Source organism: Ascaphus truei, chromosome 5 (genome assembly GCF_040206685.1).
Source record: "Ascaphus truei isolate aAscTru1 chromosome 5, aAscTru1.hap1, whole genome shotgun sequence".
NCBI lineage: Eukaryota > Metazoa > Chordata > Amphibia > Anura > Ascaphidae > Ascaphus > Ascaphus truei.
Genome location: NC_134487.1, coordinates 15,306,400 through 15,331,492, shown reverse-complemented (window position 1 = coordinate 15,331,492; position 25,093 = coordinate 15,306,400). Strand labels below are relative to the sequence as shown.

At 45.1% G+C, this 25,093-nt stretch overlaps 2 protein-coding genes across 4 annotated transcripts in view; one reads left to right on the top strand and one right to left on the bottom strand.

Moving 5' to 3' along the window:
- Nucleotides 1-9,795, top strand: part of MKLN1 (muskelin 1) — a 100,022-nt gene extending 90,227 nt beyond the window's left edge. For both annotated transcript variants that reach the window (XM_075599372.1, XM_075599371.1), the window contains exons 16-18: nt 4,953-5,055; nt 5,932-5,986; nt 6,389-9,795. In XM_075599372.1, coding sequence (XP_075455487.1) covers nt 4,953-5,055; nt 5,932-5,986; nt 6,389-6,510 — 280 coding nt within the window. In that variant the 3' untranslated portion in view covers nt 6,511-9,795. The remainder of the gene's footprint in view (nt 1-4,952; nt 5,056-5,931; nt 5,987-6,388) is intronic.
- Nucleotides 9,796-14,152: 4,357 nt separating this feature from the next.
- The window catches only part of PODXL (podocalyxin like), a 94,259-nt gene continuing 83,318 nt past the window's right edge, over nt 14,153-25,093 (bottom strand). Inside the window, exons 7-8 of one of the 2 annotated variants that reach the window (XM_075599370.1) lie at nt 23,026-23,193; nt 14,153-21,019 (exon numbers count right to left, since the gene is read on the bottom strand). In XM_075599370.1, coding sequence (XP_075455485.1) covers nt 20,972-21,019; nt 23,026-23,193 — 216 coding nt within the window. In that variant the 3' untranslated portion in view covers nt 14,153-20,971. Of the gene's footprint in view, nt 21,030-23,025; nt 23,194-25,093 lie in introns of both variants that reach the window. The other variant, XM_075599369.1, reaches the window with a different exon arrangement.

The following is a 25,093-nucleotide window of genomic DNA, read 5'->3' as shown; positions in this document are numbered from 1 at the left end:
TATTGAGGGGAGGGGGATAGTGTGTCATATTGAGGGGAGGGGGAGTGTGTGTCATATTGAGGGGAGGGGGAGAGTCATATTGAGGGGAGGGGGAGAGTGTCATATTGAGGGGAGGGAGAGAGTGTCATATTGAGGGGAGGGGGAGAGAGTGTCATATTGAGGGGAGGGGGAGAGAGTGTCATATTGAGGGGAGGGGGAGAGAGTGTCATATTGAGGGGAGGGGGAGAGAGTGTTATATTGAGGGGAGGGGAGAGAGTGTTATATTGAGGGAAGAGAGACATGGGGGGGATGCTGACTTGTGGGGGGGGGGGGGCTGCTGACATGGAATGGGCTGGGGGGATGTGGAGGGGTATTGTGTGTTTGATGTGGAGGGGGGTATTGTGTGGGTGAGGGGGAGAGATGGGGGTATGAGAGATAGATGGGGAGTATCGTAAAAGTTGATAGTGAGGGGTTCTGGGGGAGAGATGAGGATGATGATGAGAGGTGCTAGAGGAGAGATGATGGATGATGGATGATGATGATGATTTTAACCCGTGCGGCCCAAATTTTTTTTTTCCTTGGAGCAGTTCGGCCCTTCTCACTTCACGAGTTGGGCAGGCCTGCTGTACCTGGTTCCAAGCGCCACCTTGTGGTTGTAATCAAATCATCTTTGTTGGTATGACGACAGAACATTTCAGTATTGCCAATGCATGAATAATAGGGGTGGGGTATAATGGTTACACAGTACATGTATAACAGGGGTAGGGTATAATGATTACACAGTACATGAATAACAGGGGTTAGGGTATAATGATTACACAGTACATTTATAACGGGGGTAGGGTATAATGATTACACAGTACATGAATAACAGGGGGTAGGGTATAATGATTACACAGTACATGTATAACGGGGTAGGGTATAATGATTACACAGTACATGTATAACGGGGGTAGGGTATAATGATTACACAGAACATGAATAACGGGGTTGGGTATAATGATTACACAGAACATGAATAACGGGGTAGGGTATAATGATTACACAGAACATGAATAGCTGGGGGCAGGGTATAATGATTACACAGTACATGAATAACTGGGGGCAGGGTATAATGATTACACAGTACATGTATAACGGGGGTAGGGTATAATGATTACACAGTACATGAATAACGGGGTAGGGTATAATGATTACACAGTACATGTATAACGGGGGTAGGGTATAATGATTACACAGTACATGAATAACGGGGTAGGGTATAATGATTACACAGTACATGTATAACGGGGGTAGGGTATAATGATTACACAGTACATGGGTAACAGGGGGTAAGATATAATGATTACACAGTACATGGGTAACAGGGGGTAGGGTACAATGATTACACAGTACATGAATAACGGGGTTGGGTATAATGATTACACAGTATATGAATAACATGGGCAAGGTATAATGATTACACAGTACATTGGGTGTACACAGGGATGTGGGTGTTAGTGGGCGTATCTCAGCTTGTGACAGGTGCTGATATAGTGTGCAGCCAGTTCTGCTGGGGTTTCATCTTCTCCCAGGAGGATCACTATTTTGTAATAGTAGTACAAATAGTAGGTTGTAATAAAAGCAGTTTTTATTTCAATTGGTTTTATCTTCCTAATATTCATTATTATTGTCTCTTAATTATATGGTTCTGATGTATTGCACAGAGCCGTACAATATGGGGATGGGGAGCAACAAGGACAAAATAAAATGGAAGGGTCATGACACAGGGATAAATATTATTATTATTAACTATTTAATAGCGCTTTTCTCCCAATGGGACTCAAAGCGCTTCACAGTTACAAAAGGGAAAAAATAAAACATTTAAGGTTCAAAAAGAGACCAAACAGAAGGAAAGATGTAACACAGGATGGGGTGGTGCTGTAGCTATTAAATGCCAGACAGGTTGTGGTTCATTAATGAAATGTGGGTACAGGGCCTCTCAGCCTGGTATTAAGAGTAGGCTTGTCATGTGGGTGCTGGGAGGTCGGTTTTGAGGGAACTTTTGAAAGTGTGATTAGCGGGGGAGAGCTCGCCATTCGGAGTCCTGTAATGTTAATCGTTTTGTACCCTTCAAAGAGATATGATGTTTTAAAAGTTGGCACTCCTGAGCTCCAAGTGCTTCACTATACGGCAAGGTAAACCTAAAAAAGCGAATGGGGCGAGCTTTATCACCAGAGGGGCCTTCATCACCCTGCGCCACAAAGCATCGCAAACCATCGGTTTTTAAAAACGTGCACCCGTTTCTTTTGTTGAGTAACCTTGATGCCCGCTGACTTGCTATAGACGCTTGTGATTTGCAGGGATTGTTTTACCCTAGTCGGTGCTTCAGCCTCCCATGGGGTTGCATGGAGTATATAACGCAGATCCCTTCCAAGAAGCAAACAGTAAGAGTTCCCTCACCCTTCTTTTCACCCATGTGCATTTTGTATGAAGTACGTTCTTGAGGTTTCCTGTTGGATTTTGGGGGTTTCTCCGGTATGTGCTATTGCAGATGATTTTGGTTCCATGGCACTTTTCAGCCTAGTAGAACAGATGAATTTCACGGACCTAAATGAACTCTTGTAACCGATACTGTTGGCGTAAACCATGGAGTCTTTGCTTTACTCCATCCCAGAATTTTGATACCAACGTTAATCGTTAAATCTGTGTTTAATCTTTTGAAGGGAAAATTCTTCGCCCAGTGTGCTTCCGGCAATTTATAGCCGGGCTGGTATCAGTCTGCGCATATCCAGCCTCTCCCAGATCCTTCCAGTTAGAACGGTCAGCCCAGATCCTTGCTTGGTCACCCTTGTGGTTTGTGTGTAATGTTTTTCCCAGTGCTCTTCCTCCTACGGCACGGGTACTCAACTCCAGTCCTCAAGCCGCCCCATGAGGTCAGATTTTCAGGATAGCCTTGCTTCAGCACAGGCGGCTCAAACAGTCCCTGCTTCAGCACAGGTGGCTCAATCAGTGGCTCAGTCTTTGACTGAGTCTCACAGACTGAGCCTCTGATTGAGCCACCGGTGCTGAAGCAGGGATATCCTGAAAACCTGACCTGTTGTGGGGGGCTTGAGGACTGGAGTTGGCCACCCCTGCCCTATGGTTATAACGCACAGAATGGTTGCTCTGGCAGCCCTGGTTTGACAATGACATATGGCACTTCTTATGGCCATCGGGCAGCGGTGCCAGCAGTTTCAAGACTAGTTTTTGTCTCTAGAGGTGTTCACTACAGCTCCAGTTTCAATATCGGGGTATATACTTAAGTGTAAATGTTTTATTTTATTATGCAAATAACAGTGTCACAGAGCTGCTTTGCATCATAAACACATGCATGGAAATACAAAAACCGAACAGCTGGCGAGGACTGGTTTGCCAGCCAAGTTTCACCAAGTTCAACTGGATCCTCCTTTGTATTCCCTATCTCACAAACCGGTGCCATTCAAGATCTTTTGTTTGTAAATTGCTTATAAATTCCTTCATGACAATTGTCATAGCAATGTACTACATGATTTTGGGCTCCGAGGGCCCTCTGTTTTCAACATACGAACAGTTGTAGGTGTCGGTCTTCTCAAAATTCCAATGAGCCACCAAACCGAAGGCCAATAGGAAGCTACGGCTGATGACGTTGCTGCTTCCTATCGGACGACCGCGGCCGCCATGTTTAAATAACCAGCAGGTGTACTGCTACCTGAAACTACAAGTATCTTGAAAACCAGGGCGGTCCCTGCAGCTGAAAATTGTGCGGTTCAGCTCCAGAGGACTTGGGTGGGATCGCTGCTTTAACTTGGGTTTGAACCAAATACAAACACACTCCAAATAAGAATGCTGAACTAATGAAGCATAACGTCCTGAGGACTTGCCCAGACTGGAGGCTCTGCTCGTTCAACAACAATTCTCAATTCAATCAATAGACATTTTCCAGATATCATTAATCCTTGAGTGAAATCATTGGCTTGTGGGATATAGTGTAGCACCAGTGTGTTCGCACATCCTGCCTTGGGAAAGTTCCCAAATAGGACCATAACATAGGCTTTTTGCATTAAGTGTGGTACGTCTTTTCATTCTTCTACACTCTTGAAGGCTAATGTTGATGGATTCAGGCTATTTAGAATAAGTGTTGAATGAACACATTGTGTTTATACTGTCCACTTATGGGGCAAATATTTGTGAGCAGTAGCTCTACTGTAAATAATTTCCCATTCGGTTCACCTTGTGTAGTAGCATTAATGCCGCGTAGTAACGTGCAGCCTTTTCGTCCTATGGTAGGCATTAACCGTCTTGAATTTGTGCAGCTACAAGTATGAGAGTTTTGAGGTTTCTCACTAACAGTCTCAGTTTCGCTGTTTGTAAGACCACGCAAACATGATTGTTCTGTGGTTTTTATCCCCCCTAGCGTTTATATTGCAGAACAAAGTGTTGTGATCCTCACAAAATCTTAATTCTCCTCTTAAATCTGTTCTCCTTGACGGAGTATCTCCAACAGGATTAAAAGTGATCAAATGCATCAATGGTCATTTATTCCAGACTAAAATAGTCATTAGCACCCCATATACTGTCCATTCTAGCACGCGTTCATGGATAAAATGAGAGCGTGCTTCACGGAGCTTGGGTTCCTGATTTTGTCCTCGGGATGTACCATTCGGCTTCCATAAGGCTGACCATGTGATTTTTAAAGAAGTTGACTTCGGGAATAAGTGGGTTACTGTTAAAGCCGCCGTCTTCATTATTGGATTTCTTAGGCCCACGTGTAATGAAAGATACCAATGCGAGCAGGAGCCGTTGCAGCATTTAGGTTTATGTCAACACTTGTTACCTTTCATGTATATTAGGTGCAATAATGTTATCTTGCTGCATTTTAAGGGGTCATGATCGTCACCTTTTCCCTCAGGTTTAAGTCCGCATGACCCCTTTTTAAATGCTTGTCCCCTAATACAAGTTTTGCATTCTTACAGGTTTGAAGAGCGGGCCCAGATAGAGCCACTTAGTGCGCTGAAGTACTTACAGAACGATTTGTTTGTCACTGTGGATCACTCGGACCCTGAAGAAGCTAAAGAGGTAAGGAGGGCACTGTATAACCACTGCAATAACGCCCGCTGGCAAGGTGAGCCATTGAAGACTAGCTAAACCTATGACTGTTGGGGATTCTTACTAAGGTGTCATCCCTGTGCAGGTTTTTGTATTATCCGCTGTCTGTTTGTTTGTATCTGCTTTATTTTAATAGGATGTATAGGCATCAATATCAGTGCCGACTCTTATTAGGACTTATGCCTTCCCTGTTTTGCATTTAATGATGCACTAAATATACAGATGTAGCTGGACTTAATGTCTCCGGTGCCGTGGCTGAAAAAAAGCTTAAAGCCGCGGCTCCGGAGATGGCGCTGCTGAGGTACCCCAGCTTCCCGATTAGACCCCCGCAGCAATAATCCACCGGGCAGCTGCGGTGCTGCGGTTTCCCTCCCGGCGCCAAAACCACGGCTTGCTGCGTCTGTACAAATAAGTTTATTGGAATGGCCAACAAAAGTGGTGGTAAGACGAGTTAAATTAAAATAGTTAATTTCAGTCTTTACCATAGAATGTGTGTATGTATATATATATGTATATATATATATATATATATATATATATATATATATATATATATATATATATATATATATATATATATATATATATATATATATATATAGCTTTTTGTCATCTGTCTGTTTCAAAATCATCCTCTCTATAGATTTTATTACACTCATGATTTGCCTATTGTGTTTTATACCAGATTGTTACACCGATTTCAACATGTTCTGTATTGTCTTTGAGAAGACTGCAAGGTGCTATGTTGCCTGGGCATGTAGTCTTCTGGTATGAGGGGTTGTCTACTTTAGTGCAAACAAGATCATGCTTCTTGCACTTAATTTTTTATTTTATTTTTATTCACAGTTTCAACTTCTTCCTTCCGCCCTCTTCAAATCCAGCACAGACTTCACCCCGCTGGGTAAGTGTATTAAACCACACCTAGTCCCCAGGGGTGAAAATAGCACGGGTCTGCTCTGGAAGACCCTCCTGTAAAAAATGGAGAGGTGGGGGAGAGTTGGGGTTAAAATGTCAGCATTGCTACTACGTAGGTGCAATCTTCTGAACACTTTTACCAAACAGAAGGGGAAAAACTGTTACTAAGGACATGGGCTCACATAATGTGAGACTTGTCTCTAAAAACACACCAACTCCTTGTGACCTTGAGAAAGGTATTTGACCTCCCACTATCATGTGCCAAATCAGATTAGAATCTTTCCAGTTCAAGGTTCATGGTGGCACATCTGTATAGTAGTGGTACACCATTGTGTTGTAAAAGTAAATACTCAAGGTCTTCTACTTGTGATTTTTCACCCATCACCAGGTTTTTCGAATGTTGACCACACCTACGCTCAGAGGACCCAGCTGTTTGACACTCTGGTCAACTTCTTTCCGGACAGCATGACTCCTCCCAAAGGCAATCTGGTAGACCTAATCACGCTGTAAGGGGGGGGAGACTCAGGACTGGAAGAAGAACAAATACTCAACACTGATAATTGGCTTTTTCTTTTGATTTTCTTTAAACTGGCACTGAAGCTGGCGTGATGGAATGCAATAAGCGTACAATAGAGAAGACTTTATGCCCGGCTTATATGGTGGATACCCCTGTCCATAGAGTTAGGCTGATGAAGCGTTCATTTTTTTTTTTTTTTTGCTATTGGCAAGATCAAAGGGTGCAAACTGGCCTGCTTAGCTTTTTATTTTTTTGAATTTTAATAGTAAATATTAAGAACTGTGTTTTCCTACCCTTTTCATAAAGCTCCCACCCCCTTATTCTCATGGGGTGGCTGGGTGGCCTTCATTTCTTGGAACTAGCTGTGACAACGATTAGCCCCTTTCTCTTTGATACATATATATATAATCCGCCAGACACATTTTCCTTTATTAGGGGTGCTGCTGTATGTTACAGTAACATATGAAAGTTGAGTAACAAGGAATCGGTTGCTCAGAAGACTTTAAAAGAAGGAAGTGTGGACCTGGACAATTTTGAGTAACCACCTGTACAGCTACTGTATTTTCTGTATAAATAATGTGAAATATAAATATACATTTTTTTTTTTTTTTTAATGAGTTTTTGGCAGCCTTTACATTGAATTTAATTAGAGGTATAAACAGAACTCCACTGTCGTTGTAGCGTATTTTGAGCTGCGGTTCTAAATGCTTGTTAGCAGAACTACTGGCAATGTACACGTGCTGTGTTGGTGCTCGACTTAACTGTGATGGATGGACAAGAGGACTGATGTATATTTGAAAGTAAAGTATTTTCTTGGCCTCTGCCCTGGAATAGTTCCTTATCTGCACCAGTTGTAGGTAATCTAAGCTAACTAGAGGGCACAGTTACATCTCTCAAGGGCTGGAAGAGACACTTTGTCAGTCACCAGCCAAAATGCCACAGTTGTTATGTAGAGCAAAATATAGACATTAAGTAATACATATTTGAATATACACTTAACCACACTAGTAGTCATAAAGTAATAGTAATGTACTATTTATCATTATTGTGGCCTGTACCACAAATTCCCGTCACTAACCTTATCACCTATTCTATTCATAGCTTGAAATGAAGGACACCACATTGGCAAGAAATTTCTCACACTTCTGTTGTGACCATCCTTTCCAAATAAGATGCCTTTATGGTTGCGTGCTTCCATTTGATTGGATCAACACGAGTTATACACAATATATGTGTTTTTTAAATAACTGGCCTTTTTAGGTGGATGGTGAAAGATGACACTGCATTTACTCACTTTAACAGAGTTATATACACGCGCGGTTAGACACACGGAATCAGACATGCAGTTATGAAATGTACATGATCAATATATTGGTCCCCAAAGCAGCCTTTAAGAAGCCTGGGAGATTGGATATAGATTCTTAGTAAATGGATTGTTTGGTCCTCATTACCAATAATAGAAGAAAACAACTTTTATGAAAGGCCATCGCCTGCCATCCTACAGCCCCCTCCTAAAGTACACTTCTAAGAGGAGGAAACGGCCTCTGAGAATCCCTGCTGCTTGGGATAAAACATGGCAGAGAAGAATCAGGTCACACCGAATTTCCTTTTGAGGTCACTGCTCTTTGGGAGGAAGAGTCAACAAACAAGAGGGTGAGATGTGCAGGGAATTCTGGGGGGCGGGGGTTCAACTTATAGCGTCTCCCTGATGTAAAACAATTGTTAAGTCATTAAATTTTGAGACGTGGGGGTGGGAAAGAGTATTTAGAATTGACCACTAGCTTCATATGACGCAGTTCGATAAAAAGTTAATATTTTGGGGGGGATGGTACTGCACTTTCCAGGGGACTATACAGTATGAACATTCAACAGTGTTGCCAGTGCACTAGATGTTTCAGTAACACCATATTGTACTAATACAGACCTTAATAGTACTGTACCTCCATTTCAAACCTGCATTCATTGAATAGACACAAAAATAACAAGGCGTGATCAGGAATGAAACGTTCGATATGAAGTGCGTGTTGAGGGATCCGCTGGTGTTAAAGCGGTTACTAATGGTATAGTGGTTATTAAAGGTGCCTAGTCTATGATGTTATTACCTTTATTTGTAGCCATTAAACATCTCATTGTCAGACTTTGTCTTCTCAACTGCAGTTTTACCCTGCAAGACAACACAGGCAACAAGGAAGTTATGGGACAGGGAAGCTGACACGGGGTACAAACCATTCATTGTGGGACACCGTGTTCTGAGGACTGATTTAGATATCACTTGCTGGGAAATGCCTTACAATTGCATAGACAGGGGCACGCTTATCGAAAATAAAATATACAGCATCTATGTATATTCATTATCCAATCCAATCAAATCTACACTCTATCCAATTATTATGATAACCAGTAGGAGTACTAAAGCAGCAGACTACCTTGTAGAGAGAGTTTTCCTACCACTTTGACAACCTTTTGCAGTATTCGGTCACTCTTCCCCTGATGGGGGATAGGAAGATGTTAAAACGTTAGGAGCAAGCAGTGAGTGTGTTTCAACCGTTCCCATTGCCAGCTAGTAGCAGTGTTTGAGACTGTTCTTGCAATAGACGTTTTGCTGCGTTTTCTAGTACAGAAAGGTCATTTTAGTGGTGTGAGGCGCAATATGCATTATGTGCTCCTCAGAGGCTGTTATCTTTCCTATCATGGGTTTGCTTCAGGTGGGTGGAAAATGTACAGTAACCTTGACTATAATGAACAAAATGTTCTTCATTTGATGTGAGTGTGAGATGCTTCACAAGTGTGTACTTCAGATGCACATTGGAAAAGGTTTTAGAAACCTTGAGTACAACACTTCTCATGATGGTCCATTAATACATCTCTCGGCATGCAACCACACCACTTTTCTGCAAGCCTAATATGGCTACTTAGATACTGCCTAATGACCTGGTCTGCAAAGGTCTGTACAGAAGCACAAACAGAAAATAAATAACTCGTTTAATAACCACCATCTGCAGAATAACTAGACTGCATAAAATGCTATGCGATCCGCCAATACGGCCGTACCGAGAAGGGGGCTGCCATGTCCGCGCATGCGCTGAAGGGGGACGGCAGAGTCTGCGCATGCGCAGAAGGGGGACGTCCAAGTCTGCGCATGCGCAGAAAGGGTAGGAAGCACGGAAAATCGCCGGTGGACATAGCAAATGCTATGTTTTAGTGGCACCCTGGAACGGAACCCGCCATATGAGCGACGCCCTACTGTATACAAACAATGGAGTCCTTAAAGCTGCAGTTCAAGCTGCTGTATAAATTTAAAAAAAAAAAATCTCATTCAATATGTGCATCAATACACACTGCACACTGACAAGTGATTAGCTAAGTTGCAGATCGATCCGTTCTCCTGTAATCAATAGCTTGCTCAGGGTTATTTAATTCAATTCTTGCACAGCATTGTGGGCAATGTAGTCCAGCAATATCATGTGACTGGGCAGTTACTAGGTACAATTGGTGCACTGCTAGAGAGAGTGCATGGCTCAAGAGCTAGAGCCTGTCAGAAGGGGCTGTCACTTTGGAAATGGTTTCTGATTTATTTAAAAAAAAAAAAAAACCACGTAGGATATTGCTTGAACTGCAGCTTTAAATGGAGGCGGAGATACAGAAGCCATCATATTTTTTTTTTTTTTTAAACTTTTTCTTGTATAGCGCTGCGAGTTATATGCAAATAAAAACACCACTTGTGAGCGCTTTACAGAGACATTTTGCAGGCACAGGTCCCTGCCCCGTGGAGCTTACAATCTGTTTTTGGTGCCTGAGGCACAGGGAGATAACGTGACTTGCCCAAGGTCACAAGGAGCCGACACCGGGAATTGACTGACTCGGTGCCAGTCAGTGTCTTTACTCACTTAGCCGCTCCTTCTTCACTGAGAGCACAGGGGTTGCTAGATTCAATGAGTGCAACCCCTTCCATTACTCAGTTGTTTGCTTGCACTAATGTGTACTCCATGTTATGGCAGCATAGCAAGAACAAACCGGTTTGTCAGAACCATTTTGCTGACGTAATGGTGGTTCATTCGCCTGCATAATTGATTGTATGGCATGCAAAGCCAGGAACAGCTAAAGCCACCCCTATTCTAATGATTAGATTTTCTCATACTGTGTATGCATTAACCCCTTCAGTTCACGTGTTGCAGCCTTACTGGCAGCAAATGGGTTAAGTCAGAAGTTCTCCACTCCAGTCCTCAAGCCCCCCAAAGGACAAGTTTTCAGGATATCCCTGCTTCAGCACAGATGGCTCAATCAGTGGCTCTGTCAAAGACTGAGACACTGATTGAGCAGTCTGTGCTGCAGCAGGGATATTCTGAAAACCTGACCTTTTGGGGGTGGGGGGGGGAGGCAGAGCTGAGAACCACTGGGTTAAGTATATTGAATTGAGAACAAACTGAAAATTGCTAAAAGCAATTTTCCGCAGAACCAGCACCTTTTAGTAATTCCCGGTCCATAATATTTAGACGACTGGGTGTTGGAAACATCCTAGAAAAATGACAAAATCTCCCAACAGCTTTTTTTTTTTTTAATGTATTTTTTAATATTGTTTGTTAGCAGCGCGTGACTGCAATGTGGGCCTCTGTATTCCATCCGGCCGCAAAAATACCAGAGACGACTCTTCCACTGCTGGGGAATGAAGGAATTCTATGAATAGGGCCACAGTCATCAAAAGGTTTTGAGAAATAGTTAATTCTCTTTAAAAAATAAAATAATGTATGAGTCCCAGCTTGGCTTCAGGCCCAGCAGACTTTTGTCTGTGACTGCTTAAGAAGCATTGGTAGTGGGGCCAAGAGATGCCCAAGTAGGTTTTCATTAAACTGCAATAGCACGGTCGCACGGAAACTCGGTGAAGGCATGGAGAGTTTCCATACAATAATGTACTGATCGGCACTATCGCAGTTTAATGAATGGTCTCATCTGTGTTTTGACATCGTAGGAATGTTTATTTTCAGGGAGAGGTCTCGCTACTTGTATCCTGCAAATAAAAACACCACTTGTGAGCAAATTCACGTGTCCTGACAGGTCCACACACCTGCCGTTCCAGGGATTCTGGGTAATGACATGCAAATGAGCAGTGTGTGTGGCTTTATTATCCCCGGACACTCATTATGGGAAACACTGTTCCTGTCATGTTGCCGTTTCCCATTTTGCTGTAAACATATAAAAATGACAGTGTGCCCAGATGTCTTTCTGTGTACTTTCGTTCTAGATTTTCAGGATGTTTTCATCATACATCGAATTCAGCTTTTCAAGGTTACTTTCCTTAAACCGTTATTAAAGGGCATGAAATGTGACATCATTGTGACATCGTCTGTGCGAATTCATCTCTGGGAAATGATTAAAAAAAAAATGTTAAACCCCATACAAATGAGATGTGATTGTTGAAAAATGCCCTGTGCCAGAGAGGCTCATGTAGCCCCTTGTCCTGCTATGTGACCCCCCCACCCCCGCCCCCCTCGCCCGTTACTAAGGGGGGTGTATAAAACTGTTCTCTGTTAAAACACCTTTCGTCATACCATTCTGTCGAGCGCTGTAATTGACCAGATGTGGCAAATGTGTACATTATTTGTCACCATTATATTGGACTGCTTGGTATTTGTATGTTGAAAATAAATTCGGTGACCCATATGTTTCCTCCCCCAGCTTGTTCCGACTTCAGATGTGACAAATAAAAAATGTACATAATTTTCAGAATTTCTCCAGGGTTTGTTTTGTGACTGCTTCCAAATCCATGCGTCGAATTTCCTAAAACAATGGCTTCCCCAGGAGTGCTGAGTTTTTTGCCTTATAAATGTATGATTTGAGGTACCAGTGTGAGTGAGGTAGTGGCATCATCTTGTGAGTATTAATTATCTGTGGCAAAGCCGTTTATTTTACAGGTCTTAGCTTTTAAAAAAAGCAATCGTAGACGGCAAATTATTTTAAAGGTTTTTTTTCCCCCTCTTGTAATATTGAATTGAAGCAGGGCGTCTCTGGAGCTGACCCCTTTAATTTCAGCTCAGGGGACCCCCTACTTCCAGAGATACTCTCCTCCGAAGCTGCCCCGGCCCAGCAAGCAGGGCTTTCGGGTTTGAAGCTCCCGCATGGAAGCCGCACCGATGATATCATGGCTTCCTATTGGCCCGCAGCGCGGGAACAGCGGACTTATTACGAATCCTGGTAGCCGGAGAGAGCGGCTACCGGCACCTAATTCACAGGTATCTCCGGAAGCAAGGGGTCCCCGGAGCCGAAATTAGCGGTATTCAACTCGGAAGACCGCCTGCTTCAACCCTATATATAGAAATTGGTAACAAGAAATCCGCCCCCTTGGATTGCCTTGTTAATTTGTAGCTATGGAATGTGACACCTAAACGAGTAGGAAAATTGCTTGCATAGTAAATCTGTATACATGTCAGTCTACAGAGATTTCCACATGTAGTGTGCATCGTGATGGTTAAACGCTGAGAAAAGGATATGCAAAGCATTGGATAAACATACGATTTCCAGGGTTTTTAGATATAAATAATCATGTTTTGGGATATTCTGATTGGGAAACACAATACTGCGTCTGTGCAGAAGTGTATTTTGTTGCTGGGAATCAGGAAATGGGGCATTGTGAGGCTTCTTGGAGTTCTCCCAGCGCAGCGTCCACCGCTAGCGCTCGACCTCCTCACAGGTCTCTATGCAATCGCACAATAAATTGCAAGCGACGACGTCTGGTAATTCTGGGTGACCTGTTCCGCGACCCATTATACTGTACGGCTCTCAGAGGACAATAACTGGGAAGCTGGATGCAAAATAGAGGAAATTAAGTCGAATGTATTTTGTTTTGAAGTCTGGCAAAGGCTTTCTGCCCCCTGATTCTCACTTTCCATCCCACACTTTGGCCTTTGTGTCTACAATAATTGTATGGACGGCATTTGTTATCTAGAAGTATTCTGTAGGGCTGGGGTGCACAACGCCTACCTCAAGCCCCCTCTCCCCCCCCTCCCAAACAGGTCAGGTCCCTGTCTTGGCACAGGTGGCTCAATCAGAGACTCAGTCTTACACTGAGCCACCTGTGCTGAAGCTGGGATATCCTGAATACTTGACCTGTCTTGGTGGGGGGATTTTACTTTGCATTTCCAAACTTTTTCTTTGACACAGAGCTTGCCAACTGTCTATTAAACATTTAAGAAGCATATAAATTTGCAGAGCTATAAAACTTGTCATCTGTGTAAAAAAAAAAGCTAGAAGTGCACACCTTCAGGACGTGGTAATGCTACGACTCTGTTTTTAAGAGGGGGAGAGGGTGGGGTTCTGCTTTATCCCCATTGCTGCCTGATGGGTACCTTTTGCCATGCGCTAATTAGCATATTATTTCTCAAGCTGTAGTCCGCTTCCTGAAACGGCAGGAGCCATCTCTGTCTAGTAGCATTGCCAAAGGTCCTGTGCGTCTCCCAGGCCAGCAAATGGCAGGTGTGCGTTTTATTGTCAGTCTCCAAAAGCATGAAATGGGTAGCAAGCTCCTGCATAAAAACAATAATCTAGGTCAAGACTTAATAATTGGTCATTAATTAAACGTGCATTTTACAGTAGTGGAGGCGATTCATTAACAGTTTTAAACCACAAGGAGGAAACAACGTGTAGACAAAAAAAAAAGGTTTATTTTCAGCTTAGTGTTTTCAAAATATAATTTTGTAGGAAACGATCACCTAGTATATATGACATTCCACGTCTCGGTCAGTTCCAGTGTGTAACAGACACCTGTTCCTGTAACATAGGTCAGTCACAGTACATATTCCTGAAAAATCCAACAACCTTTCTTTATACAATCTGAAAATGCAGCAAGAATAATAATAATCTGAACAGAAGTGTTATTGCCCTTCTGAATTGTTCCCTTTTTAAAGGGGTTACCCCCACTAGTTTCAGAGGTAATCTGTAGAGATAAATCAAATGTCTTTAGTGCAATCATCTCACACAGCTGCTATCAACTCTTGCTTGGCACCAATAGCCTATTTTTAAAAAAAATGCGTACGGTTGTTTTTTTTTTTTTTAACCCTTTCACTTCCAGACAGAACAACTCATTGTGGAGCCAAGGGGTTAATGCCACCCTTAATGCTGGTTTCATTTTTGTTGACCAATTATTTCATACCCATTGTTAGAACGTTTCCCCTCATTGTTTGACCCTTGTGTTTTTATGTTAAACCTTTTTTAAAGAACCACAGAACATTTTCACTGCAGGGCTGGACAACTCCTGTCTTCAACTGAGCCACCTGTGCTGAAGCAGTGATATCCTGAAAACCTGTTGGTGGCCTTGGAGGACCCGAGTTGGCCACCCATTGGACTGTCTATAGTAGGACATGTTATACCTTTTACAGTGCTGGCGGTCAAGCAGAGTTTTACTGGACCTCTGGGTGTCTCCTGGGCGATTACATGACCATGACCAGGAGTGCCGATGCCAGAAATCGGAAGAGGAGGAGACTCAACTTTTGTTTCAATCAGAGCGGTCAGCCTGATCACCCCTTAGGCTGGGGCTATGGTACCTTCTCGCACGCGGAGGCTGAGGGAAAGCGGGTGCTTTCCCTGGCCATGGTGGACGGGCTGTGGGGGGGTCGTTCCTTGTGACGTCTCGGAGCTGCTTCGTTCTCATTGGGCGAACCGCTCACGTGACTGGTCTGTCGCGCCAAGAAATCAGTTTGAACTGATTTCTTGCGCAACGCGCGCCCCCTCCTGCTTCCGTGCGGATGCGCCCGCACGCCGCATGGAGGCGAACACTGCCTTAAGGCAGTCTGTTCGCCCAGGTCTGCAGTACCATGGCCCCAGCCTTAGAAAGCAAGCAAGCAAGCCCTGATCATGTACGTGGTGGGTCATAAGAGCCTCTGGCGTGGCAGGTATGTCATCTGGGCACTGTGAAGGTTAAAGCAGCAGTATCCCCGGTTTAGCGTTTTTATTTATTTTGTGTTACAGAATTGGAACTGCGCTGTAATTTTCCCTGGAGACCCACCCAGTTCCTGAGATATATAAAAACCTTTCTGATGTGGTGGTAAAATGAATGATTGGTGCTGGGGTCTTCCAGTAGCAAACTGCAATATCATGCTCTGCTGACATGGTGGCTTTGTATTGGCCTGTGGGAGTCGGGCTCGGGTGGCAGCCATATTGGTTTCCCAAAGGGGGCCAGAAACGTTGGCACACAATGGTAAATCTCGGGAACCTCGTGCTCATCTCAATGACTGTCCAGAGGCCCTGCAGCTGTAATCAGAACAGACTGGGAGGGATGTCTCTCCCATTACTGATATATACAGGCGCATCTCTGGCTGTGATCGCTGAGGCCCCCACGTTGTTACTTTGGCATACTAGCGTGGCAGTGAAAGACGTAGACTGCCCAACTCGTGTTCTCAAGGGCCACCAACAGGTCCGGTTTTAAGGATATCCGTGCTTCAGCAAAAGGGCCTCAGTGTCTCAGTCTTTGAGTCACTGATTGACCCCCTTAACCTGACTTGTTGATGGCCCTTGAGGACTGGAGTTGGCCACCTCTACCCTAGGATATCATGACTTGTGGAGCAGATGCCGCGCTTTGCATCTTATCTATCTAATTCTTCCCAGATCTTTATAAAAAAAAATAAAGATGTCAGTGATGTTAATGAAGACTTTTTGGTAACAATGGAGGTATATTTTCATAAGGCTTCCCACTGAAAACCTTCAGTGAAAAGCATTTTACTTGTCACATCCTATTTTGTTCCCTTGTCCATGCTTGATTGAACAATTCTTTAGTACTTTTCTAGTTTTTAAGCGTATTTAGGCAAAGTATTTTGGGGGAAATTTGAAATTAACCACAGATTGCAGATTTGTATGTTTAAAGTTATCACAGCCTTTGCTAACTACTCAGAAACAAAGGTGGAGTCCGATCTAACCCTAGGAAAGGAAGGAGGGACTGAAACAATAGTGGGGTAGGGGTTTCACTGAAGTCTAACAACTGCAGAACAGACTGAAAAATAACCCTTCTGGTGAGGGGAGAAACCATGAGTCTGTTCTCATGTCTCTCACAGGCCTGCTTCAGCGACTCAAAAATCAGTCTTTATACTGAAGAATTCAAGCCCGCGAGGGCATCCCAAGCCTGGTAATGAGCACGCCATGCGCGGGCATCCCAAGCCTGGTAATGAGCACGCCATGCGAGGGCATCCCAAGCCTGGTAATGAGCACGCCATGCGAGGGCATCCCATGCCTGGTAATGAGCACGCCATGCGAGGGCATCCCAAGCCTGGTAATGAGCACGCCATGCGAGGGCATCCCATGCCTGGTAATGAGCACGCCATGCGAGGGCATCCCAAGCCTGGTAATGAGCACGCCATGCGAGGGCATCCCATGCCTGGTAATGAGCACGCCATGCGAGGGCATCCCAAGCCTGGTAATGGGCACGCCATGCGCGGGGATCCCAAGCCTGGTAATGAGCATGCCATGTGTGGGCATCCCAAGCCTGGTAATGAGCACGCCATGCGAGGGCATCCCAAGCCTGGTAATGAGCACGCCATGCGTGGGCATCCCAAGCCTGGTAATGAGCACGCCATGCGAGGGCATCCCAAGCCTGGTAATGAGCACGCCATGCGAGGGCATCCCAAGCCTGCTAATGAGCACGCCATGCGCGGGGATCCCAAGCCTGGTAATGAGCATGCCATGTGTGGGCATCCCAAGGCTGGTAATGAGCACGCCATGCGCGGGCATCCTAAGCCTGGTAATGAGCACACCATGCGAGGGCATCCCAAGCCTGGTAATGAGCCCGCCATGCGAGGGCACACCAAGCCTGGTAATGAGCACGGCATGCGAGGGCACAACAAGCCTGGTAATGAGCCCGCCATGCGAGGGCATCCCAAGCCTGGTAATGAGCACGCCATGCGAGGGCATCCCAAGCCTGGTAATGAGCACGCCATGCGCGGGCATCCCAAGCCTGGTAATGAGCACGCCATGCGAGGGCATCCCAAGCCTGGTAATGAGCACGCCATGCGCGGGCATCCCATGCCTGGTAATGAGCACGCCATGCGCGGGCATCCCAAGCCTGGTAATGAGCACGCCATGCGAGGGCATCCCAAGCCTGGTAATGAGCACGCCATGCGCGGGCATCCCATGCCTGGTAATGAGCACGCCATGCAAGGGCATCCCAAGCCTGGTAATGAGCACGCCATGCGAGGGCATCCCAAGCCTGGCAATGAGCACGCCATGCGCGGGCATCCCAAGCCTGGTAATGAGCACGCCATGCGAGGGCATCCCAAGCCTGGCAATGAGCACGCCATGCGCGGGCATCCCAAGCCTGGTAATGAGCACGCACTATGTTCATGAAACAGCTGTAGTTGTGCCACATACAAAGACCAACTGTGCGTGTGTCTTTGTTTTCTTTGTTTTGATTTCTTTGGAATTTAGGAACTTTCAGTGTGGGCCTGAGAAAAGGCGGAGTGGGAGGGAGGGGTCTGCTTGTCAATCAAGGGTTTACTCCAGACCACCCTGTCCTCGTCTTATAGCCAATAAAGATAAGGTAACAAACTCCTGTTCAGCACACAGTAGGGAGTCCTGTAAGGAAAGCAAACCAGACCCATTCTCAGTTTACCATATTTACAAAATAGAGTAAAAAATATATATTTTAAAATACAGGGGTATGAATTTTGTAACATAAAATGGTTTAAATTACCTAGATTTTAACGCCTTAAACATGCCCCCAGATGGAGCTGCATCTTTATACCGCTAAGCCTAGGGAACGGAAATCAGGAACCATCAATACATGCAACTCTTTTAAGGACACCCGTTGGTAATGAGCAGGAGGAGAACACTGGAGTACACTTCACCTACGCTGCCCGGTGCAGCAGGCTAAAGCTAGGGCAGCACTGTGTATAAGCCTGGTCATTCTCCTGCCGGACATGCACAGTTTGTCCTCTTCTGACTGAGGTCACTAATACATCCATAATAGACAACAGCATGTAACAAATCATAGTTCGGTACATTTCTAATAGAAAAAGCGTTGACGAAAGAGGCGAATGGAGAGCCCAGCTCTGCAAGGCTTTCTAATGGCACTTTTTGTGGATAATATTAGAACTACTTTATACAACAACTACTGTCCTCAAATGCCGACCTGTATTAAACAAAAAACACCTGCGTGAGAATAACATTCGGGGGGGGGGGGGGAAGGCCACTTCGAAAAGCGTGTTTTCCCATCCGTCCTCCAGCCTGCTCCAGCACAGAAGGGGTTATCCTCCTGACCGTACGCACCTTTGTATCACCCCCTCTCCTGCTGTTTTGAGGTTGCCGAGGCACAGATGGGGTTAATTCGATTTCTCAATCTCCATGCAGGACACACAGACACAGGAAACATTTTGTATTTACAAGGAGAAATAGTCGAGCAGTTTGAACCGTTTTCTTTCAAACCCTGTCCATGTTTTTAGCAGAGGTAAGGAGAGACCTTTATTATAAAATAATGTAACTATGAATGTGTAACCTCCCACCCCCCCACAAGACTTTGTTCATGGAACTCTTAACATCAAACTTTGTGTATTGTACAATACTTGTAGGTGCCAAATGAAACCGTTAAACATGGCACTGGCTCACTTTGGTCCTAGGAGGGGTTTCCCCCTTGAAAGGGAGAGTAACTTTAATGCACATATAATAATGGTACATCAGCTTTTGTGTTTCTCCTACTATTAAACCCCGTTTCTATTGTCCTTTAAACCATCGGATGAAATGTATGGGTTTTTATATTGCATCGACCTAGTAAATGCTCGACAAATATAACAAACTTAAATCAGACAAAGGTATTGGACCAGGGGGTGTTTTTGATTCATTGGCTAAATGATATTACTACTTGCCGTGAAGCGGCGTCCCCATGTCGGAGAATATTTTTCCACTGTTCATTTGCATAGAACAACTCTTCTCGCGCACACGGAAGCGGTTCATCAGGTGTTTGAGTTAGAGCCCATGCAAATGCCTACTGCACCTCCTTTAGGCCACCCCGGCCCGGTCACAGATTATTGTAAGATGTTGTTGACGTTATCCGTGGAATTGACCTAGTGTTCAAGAGTTGGGAGGCGTTGTACATGGAGTCGCCCCATGACACACAAACAGTGCCATTAAAAAGTATGCGTTATAACCACGTTCTAGTTCATGTCCCAGTGAAACATTTTGGATCCCTGTCTCACCTTTGGCCCCACTGTGGCTGGGAGGATTGTAACGCACGGGGTGGAAATGTACTGCTGCCCCTTCGAGGAGTTCAGTAATGGAATGTTAATATGATCCACCCTTCTATGCAACACGTTCCCAGCTCATATTATAGTCATACAAAGCAAAGGCGCTTTCGCTTTACATTATAGTGGTCAAAAATGTGCAGGAAAGTGTACTGTACACGCATGTCACATGTCTAAGAGTGAAGCTTTCTGCTTATAGTGCTATGCATACATATATACATTTCATTCACCCCTTTAATTCCCTTTTGGAAACAGACCAGTTACAGTAAGTCCATCTAGATATGTTGCAAATGGTCAGTAGGAATTTGAAAATGGGCATTCACTTCCGAAATGTTAACTTTCTGGGTCAAGCAGAATCTCTAACTAGGCAGAACCAGTATTCACATTGAGGGTTATTCATTGAACTGTGGTGGTGCCGATCTGGGCCCTATCGCATGGAAACTCCCATTGACTTCAATGGCGGTTTCAGTGCGACAATGCCCCGGATCAGCACTACCGCAGTTTAATGAATGAATGACCCCCAATGTGAACCATAAGGAATAAACACGACAAAATAGAGTTTCTAACAGAGTTATATGGACACCTGTATTGTGCTGGCTGAATGCAAACACGGAAATGTGTAACCACTTGATTACTTTTGTTGTGGCTTTTTGCCGTCTTTACCTTCACAGTGGCACAGACTCTCCTTATATCAGTGGCAGGCTGCCTAACCCCCTTCACTTCTGCATGGCCGAGCCCGAACATGGAATGCATTGCTAAGCCGTGCACATAATACGTTATATGTATAAAGCACCTTTAATTTCCCAAGCGCTTTACAATTCTGCTTCAGAGGCGTCACGTTTCATGGCCTGTCTGGTCTGAAGGCAGGATCACGGATATCGTTCCCAATTACAGGTTGGCAATTCTCGGGACACATGTTCATATACCATTGAACGGGATGTACTGGGATAGTGTAGACGGTAAACCTCAAGGGTCGATGGGGAGATGTTTGAATGCAGGGCAGTTTGTTGTATGGGTTAGACCAGGCACTGCTTATTTGCTTGACCAGCCGTTTCAAACGTATTGCACTGCTGGATTCCACAGACAGTCTTATTACTCTTCACTTTTATTTATAAATGGGTGTCCTCTTCTTCTTCCATGTCTTCTCTGATCAGGTGGTCCAATGGGACAATCCAGCTGTCACCCAGCTCTCCATTCAGGCCGCCCTTTTTCTCCTGCATCTCCGGAGAGGTCTCCATCACCTCTAAGGTCGGGTTATCATGGTAGCCGTTTTCCATGGTCTGGAGCTCCTCTGTAAGCCTCTGCCAAGGGGCAAAACATGAGTCATTACCCCTAAGTGGAAGGTGTCATTGAAATGTGTTTTTCTAAAACTGGAATACACAGAGCTACTGCTGTTTCTCAAAATAAGTCCCAACCTAAAGACTTGTGAAGCAGCTATACTATTTTTTTTCTAAGAAATTGAGGTTTTGGTGTTGAAGGTGCAGCCCTAAATATGACAAAAGTGAACTAATAACAGTTCAATGTTCTCAATGGATTAAATATTGATAAATACCATTTTTAAAAAAAGTATTTTTAATTTTGCTTTTCTAAGAGTGGTCTTGAAAAGTGTAAATATTAGACACTGAGTTGCTTTATTTCCCTTATCTTCTCCCATGATAAATGCCGCCATCCCCCTTTCCTTGGTGTGTGTATCTGCCTAGCAGGGAGTGTGCATAAATCTGCTTACATTATTACCGGAAGGAATACACAATAAAAAATGTTTCTCCAAAGTCCCCACTTCAGATGAAAACGTCATTTTTTTTTTTTCATGGCTTCAGTCACTTGGATTAAACGTCTTAAACATATTGCTACCATTATTTTATTTTGAGAACTAAAATCAAACCTGTAAATTACTCGAACGACTACGCTGCTGGTTTAATAAACCCCACAAGCCATAACGGTTCCCATTATAAATGTGACAAGTCCCTGGCATTTGAACCTTCTATCTTTTTGATCACATTATCTTTGGTTATTTACTAATTTGGGGAACCAACCTTTTTGGCTTTGTAAAGCCAGCATATGTTAAAGGGGACCCGCTGGTCCCTCAACCTGGATTGGAAGGGTAACTAAAGGGTGCTTCCAAGAAGACAATGTAAGCTGCAGAACAAAACAGTAGTGAGTATGACGATATGACTTTGTGTATGTGAGGGACATCTTCATGAAGACAAAAATAGGGCTAGGATTTCACTCTTACCAAGGGAGCTAAATTTCATTTGTCAAACTAGGGGGCGCGAGATTTTTTTTGGGGGGGGGGGGGAGGGTGCGGTGGTTACAGAAGCCCCACGCTCCTCAGCGTGAGGCCTCTGTAACTCCCCTAAATTCAGCTGGCTTTGGGAGACACGTCTCTATGGCAACATGGTGTCAAATGGCGCCATGGGGTCACGTGACGTCATTTGACACTGGATTAAAGGTAAGGGGGCGTGACACTGGGGGAGAGCAGGCAGGGGGGTCACAGCGCAGAAAGTTTGCGCACCCCTGATCCAACACGTGTGGCCAACCTCAAGCCCCCCCAACAGGTCAGGTTTTAAGGATAGTACAAGTGGCTTAGAGGCTCAGTCGAAGACAGCCTCTGATTTGAGCCGCCTGTGCTGAAGCAGGGTTATCCTGAAAATCTGACCTGTTGGGAGGACTTGACGACTGGAGTTGGGTTCCCCTGACCTAACATCTTTCCTTTCTCCGGTAAAGCGGACAGTGACTTCCTTGGTCTTGGAGAACGGTTTAGAATGAGTGATTGCACTCAACTTCATTTAAACTTACAACTAAAAATATTGATAATGACCATAAATGTAATCTTTGTACAACTTTGTATAAAGTTTCACTTTTTATACACCAGGGAAGACAAACCTATGAATACATTTCCTGGTCTGTAAACCTGTGTCACTGTTCTGGCATGCAGTGGTTAGGCTGCAGAAGGGGGTTCTGGTAATGATATGCAAATAAGCACATTATGTGCGTGATATTTTTGTGGGCTTCCTACCCAGTTTGAACATGGATATTTCTGCTGTGTTGTATATAACCTGTACAGTAAATCCAGGTGGAAGGAAGTGCAGAATTAGAAAACCAAGTCATGGACAGCTACTGTTATCCTTCTGGACTCCTCAGTTTTGGGTTTGCATCTACAGTGCGATTTGCAAATCAGACACTAAAAGACTATGGTGGGTGCAAAAAGTGACCAAAAACATCCACCTTACAAGAAACTTACGAGCGCTGTCGATAATGTGACTTCTGCTTTGTATGTAATTGCTAACTAGCGCTTACCTGATCTCTCTTATGTGAGCGCCTCTGATGCCAACACCCGTAAATAGCCGCGATAATCAGCAGGGACACAGCCAGGCATACAATCGTTATTATAAGCGGCATGCTCAGCCAGTCCTCATCTTGTTCAGATAACTTGCTGGCATTATAGGACACATTGCTGAATCCGTGCTGGACACGAGAGAGAGGAGAGCTGCTAAGGCTGTTGTATTTGGTAAGAAACATGTACAGTGCAGAGCGAGAAAATAATGCCGGTAAACATCCATTTGGTACATGTTTAAAGGTAACATTGTACTTGGCTATAGCACAGTAATTACGTTATTAGCTGCTTGGTTGTACTGAGGTTATCTTTCTTTCATTCTACAGAGGAATCCTCATCTGAAGGACTGAAATACAGGCTGTAATGCAACGTTTAATACGTACAAAAATAATCCCCGTGCTCAAGGTAACCTCACTAATGAAAAATGGCCACAAATTATGAATGGTGCGTTCAGTCCATGAGAGCGCAGGTTCTACGGCTCTTCTTTCCCCAAGGTGGGGATCCAAACAACAGACCAGCACAACCCCATGTCAGTATAAAATAAAAAAAGAATAATGACAGATAATGCTCACTTACGTGTGGGAAAATACAGATGATCCCTGCAGGGCGCGGGAAGGGAATATCACCAGAGTAGGCCTCGAAGAGGTGTGGGAGGCACTGCTGCGGCCAAGTATCTTGATGCGGGAATAATTTGACATAACCCACGGTCAGAACCGTCTCGCAGTCAACCTCCAGCGTTGGATGACAGCCCCACGCTCTCCTGGGGTTCTTGGTGGCAGTACCCAGCAGGAGAGCGTGGGGACGTCATTGAAAGCGGCGGTGCACCAAATACGGAAGTGCGCCGTGCAAGAAGACGCAAGCAGCACACACGCGGTTGGTCAAACGCTGGAGGTTGACTGCGAGACGGTCCTGAGCGTGGGACTTTTCAAACGGTTCCCGCATCAAGATACCTGGCCGTAGCAGTGCCTCACACACCTATTCGAGGACCTTGTGATCAGTGGTGGATTTCCCATTAGGCCTGATAGACCCGGGCCTAGGACGGCAGAATTTGGGGCAGCATGCGCAATTGGTGCTTGCCGCCCGCCAGTGGCGTAGCTAGATATACGCGGGCCCCCGGGCAAAACATTTTTTTCAGGGCCCCATTTATACTAATACTGACTGCAATTTTTTTTTCTCCCTCCCCCATCCTCTCCCTGATCCTCCCTCCTCATCTCTCCCCCTCCTCCTCTGCCTCTCATCTCCCCCACCATCATCATCACCCCCACCATCATCACCTCATCTCCCCCACTACCATCATCATCATCATTACCTCATCTCATCCACCATCATCAACACCTCCCCCACCATCATCACCTCCCCCACCATCACCTCATCTCCCCCAGCACCATCATCATCATCATTACCTAATCTCCCATACCATCATCATCATCACCTCATCTCCCCCACCACCATCATCATCTCCTCATCTCCCCCACCATCATCACCTCCCCCACCACCATCATCTCCTCATCTCCTCCACCATCATCACCACCCCCACCATCCTCACCTCATCTCCCCCGCCATCATCACCTAATCTCCCCCACCATCATCACCTCATCTCCCCCACAATAACCATAATCACATCATCTCCCCCACCATCACCTCATCTCCCCATCTCCCCGCGGGCCCCACCATCATCACCTCATCTCCCCCACCATCATCATATCTCCCCCACAATCATCACCTCATCTCCCCACGGGCCCCACCATCATCAGCACCTATGTGACCTGTGGGTGTTCTGGCCTTAAACAGAGGATAAGCCGCAGAGGAATCAGCAGCTGTTACACTGGCAGAGCACGAAAGCAGGGGAGGAGCGCGCTCTCGTGGTCTGACCCGGAAGTCTTTCTAACTTCCGGTGTCAGCTCTGTAACAGCTGCTGATTCCTCTGCCGGGCCTGCCGACAGGGGGAGGGAGGAGGGAAGAGAGCGGGCCCCCTAAGAGCGCGGTCCCCTGGGCTGCCCGGGCTATAACTACGCCCCTGCCGCCCGCACA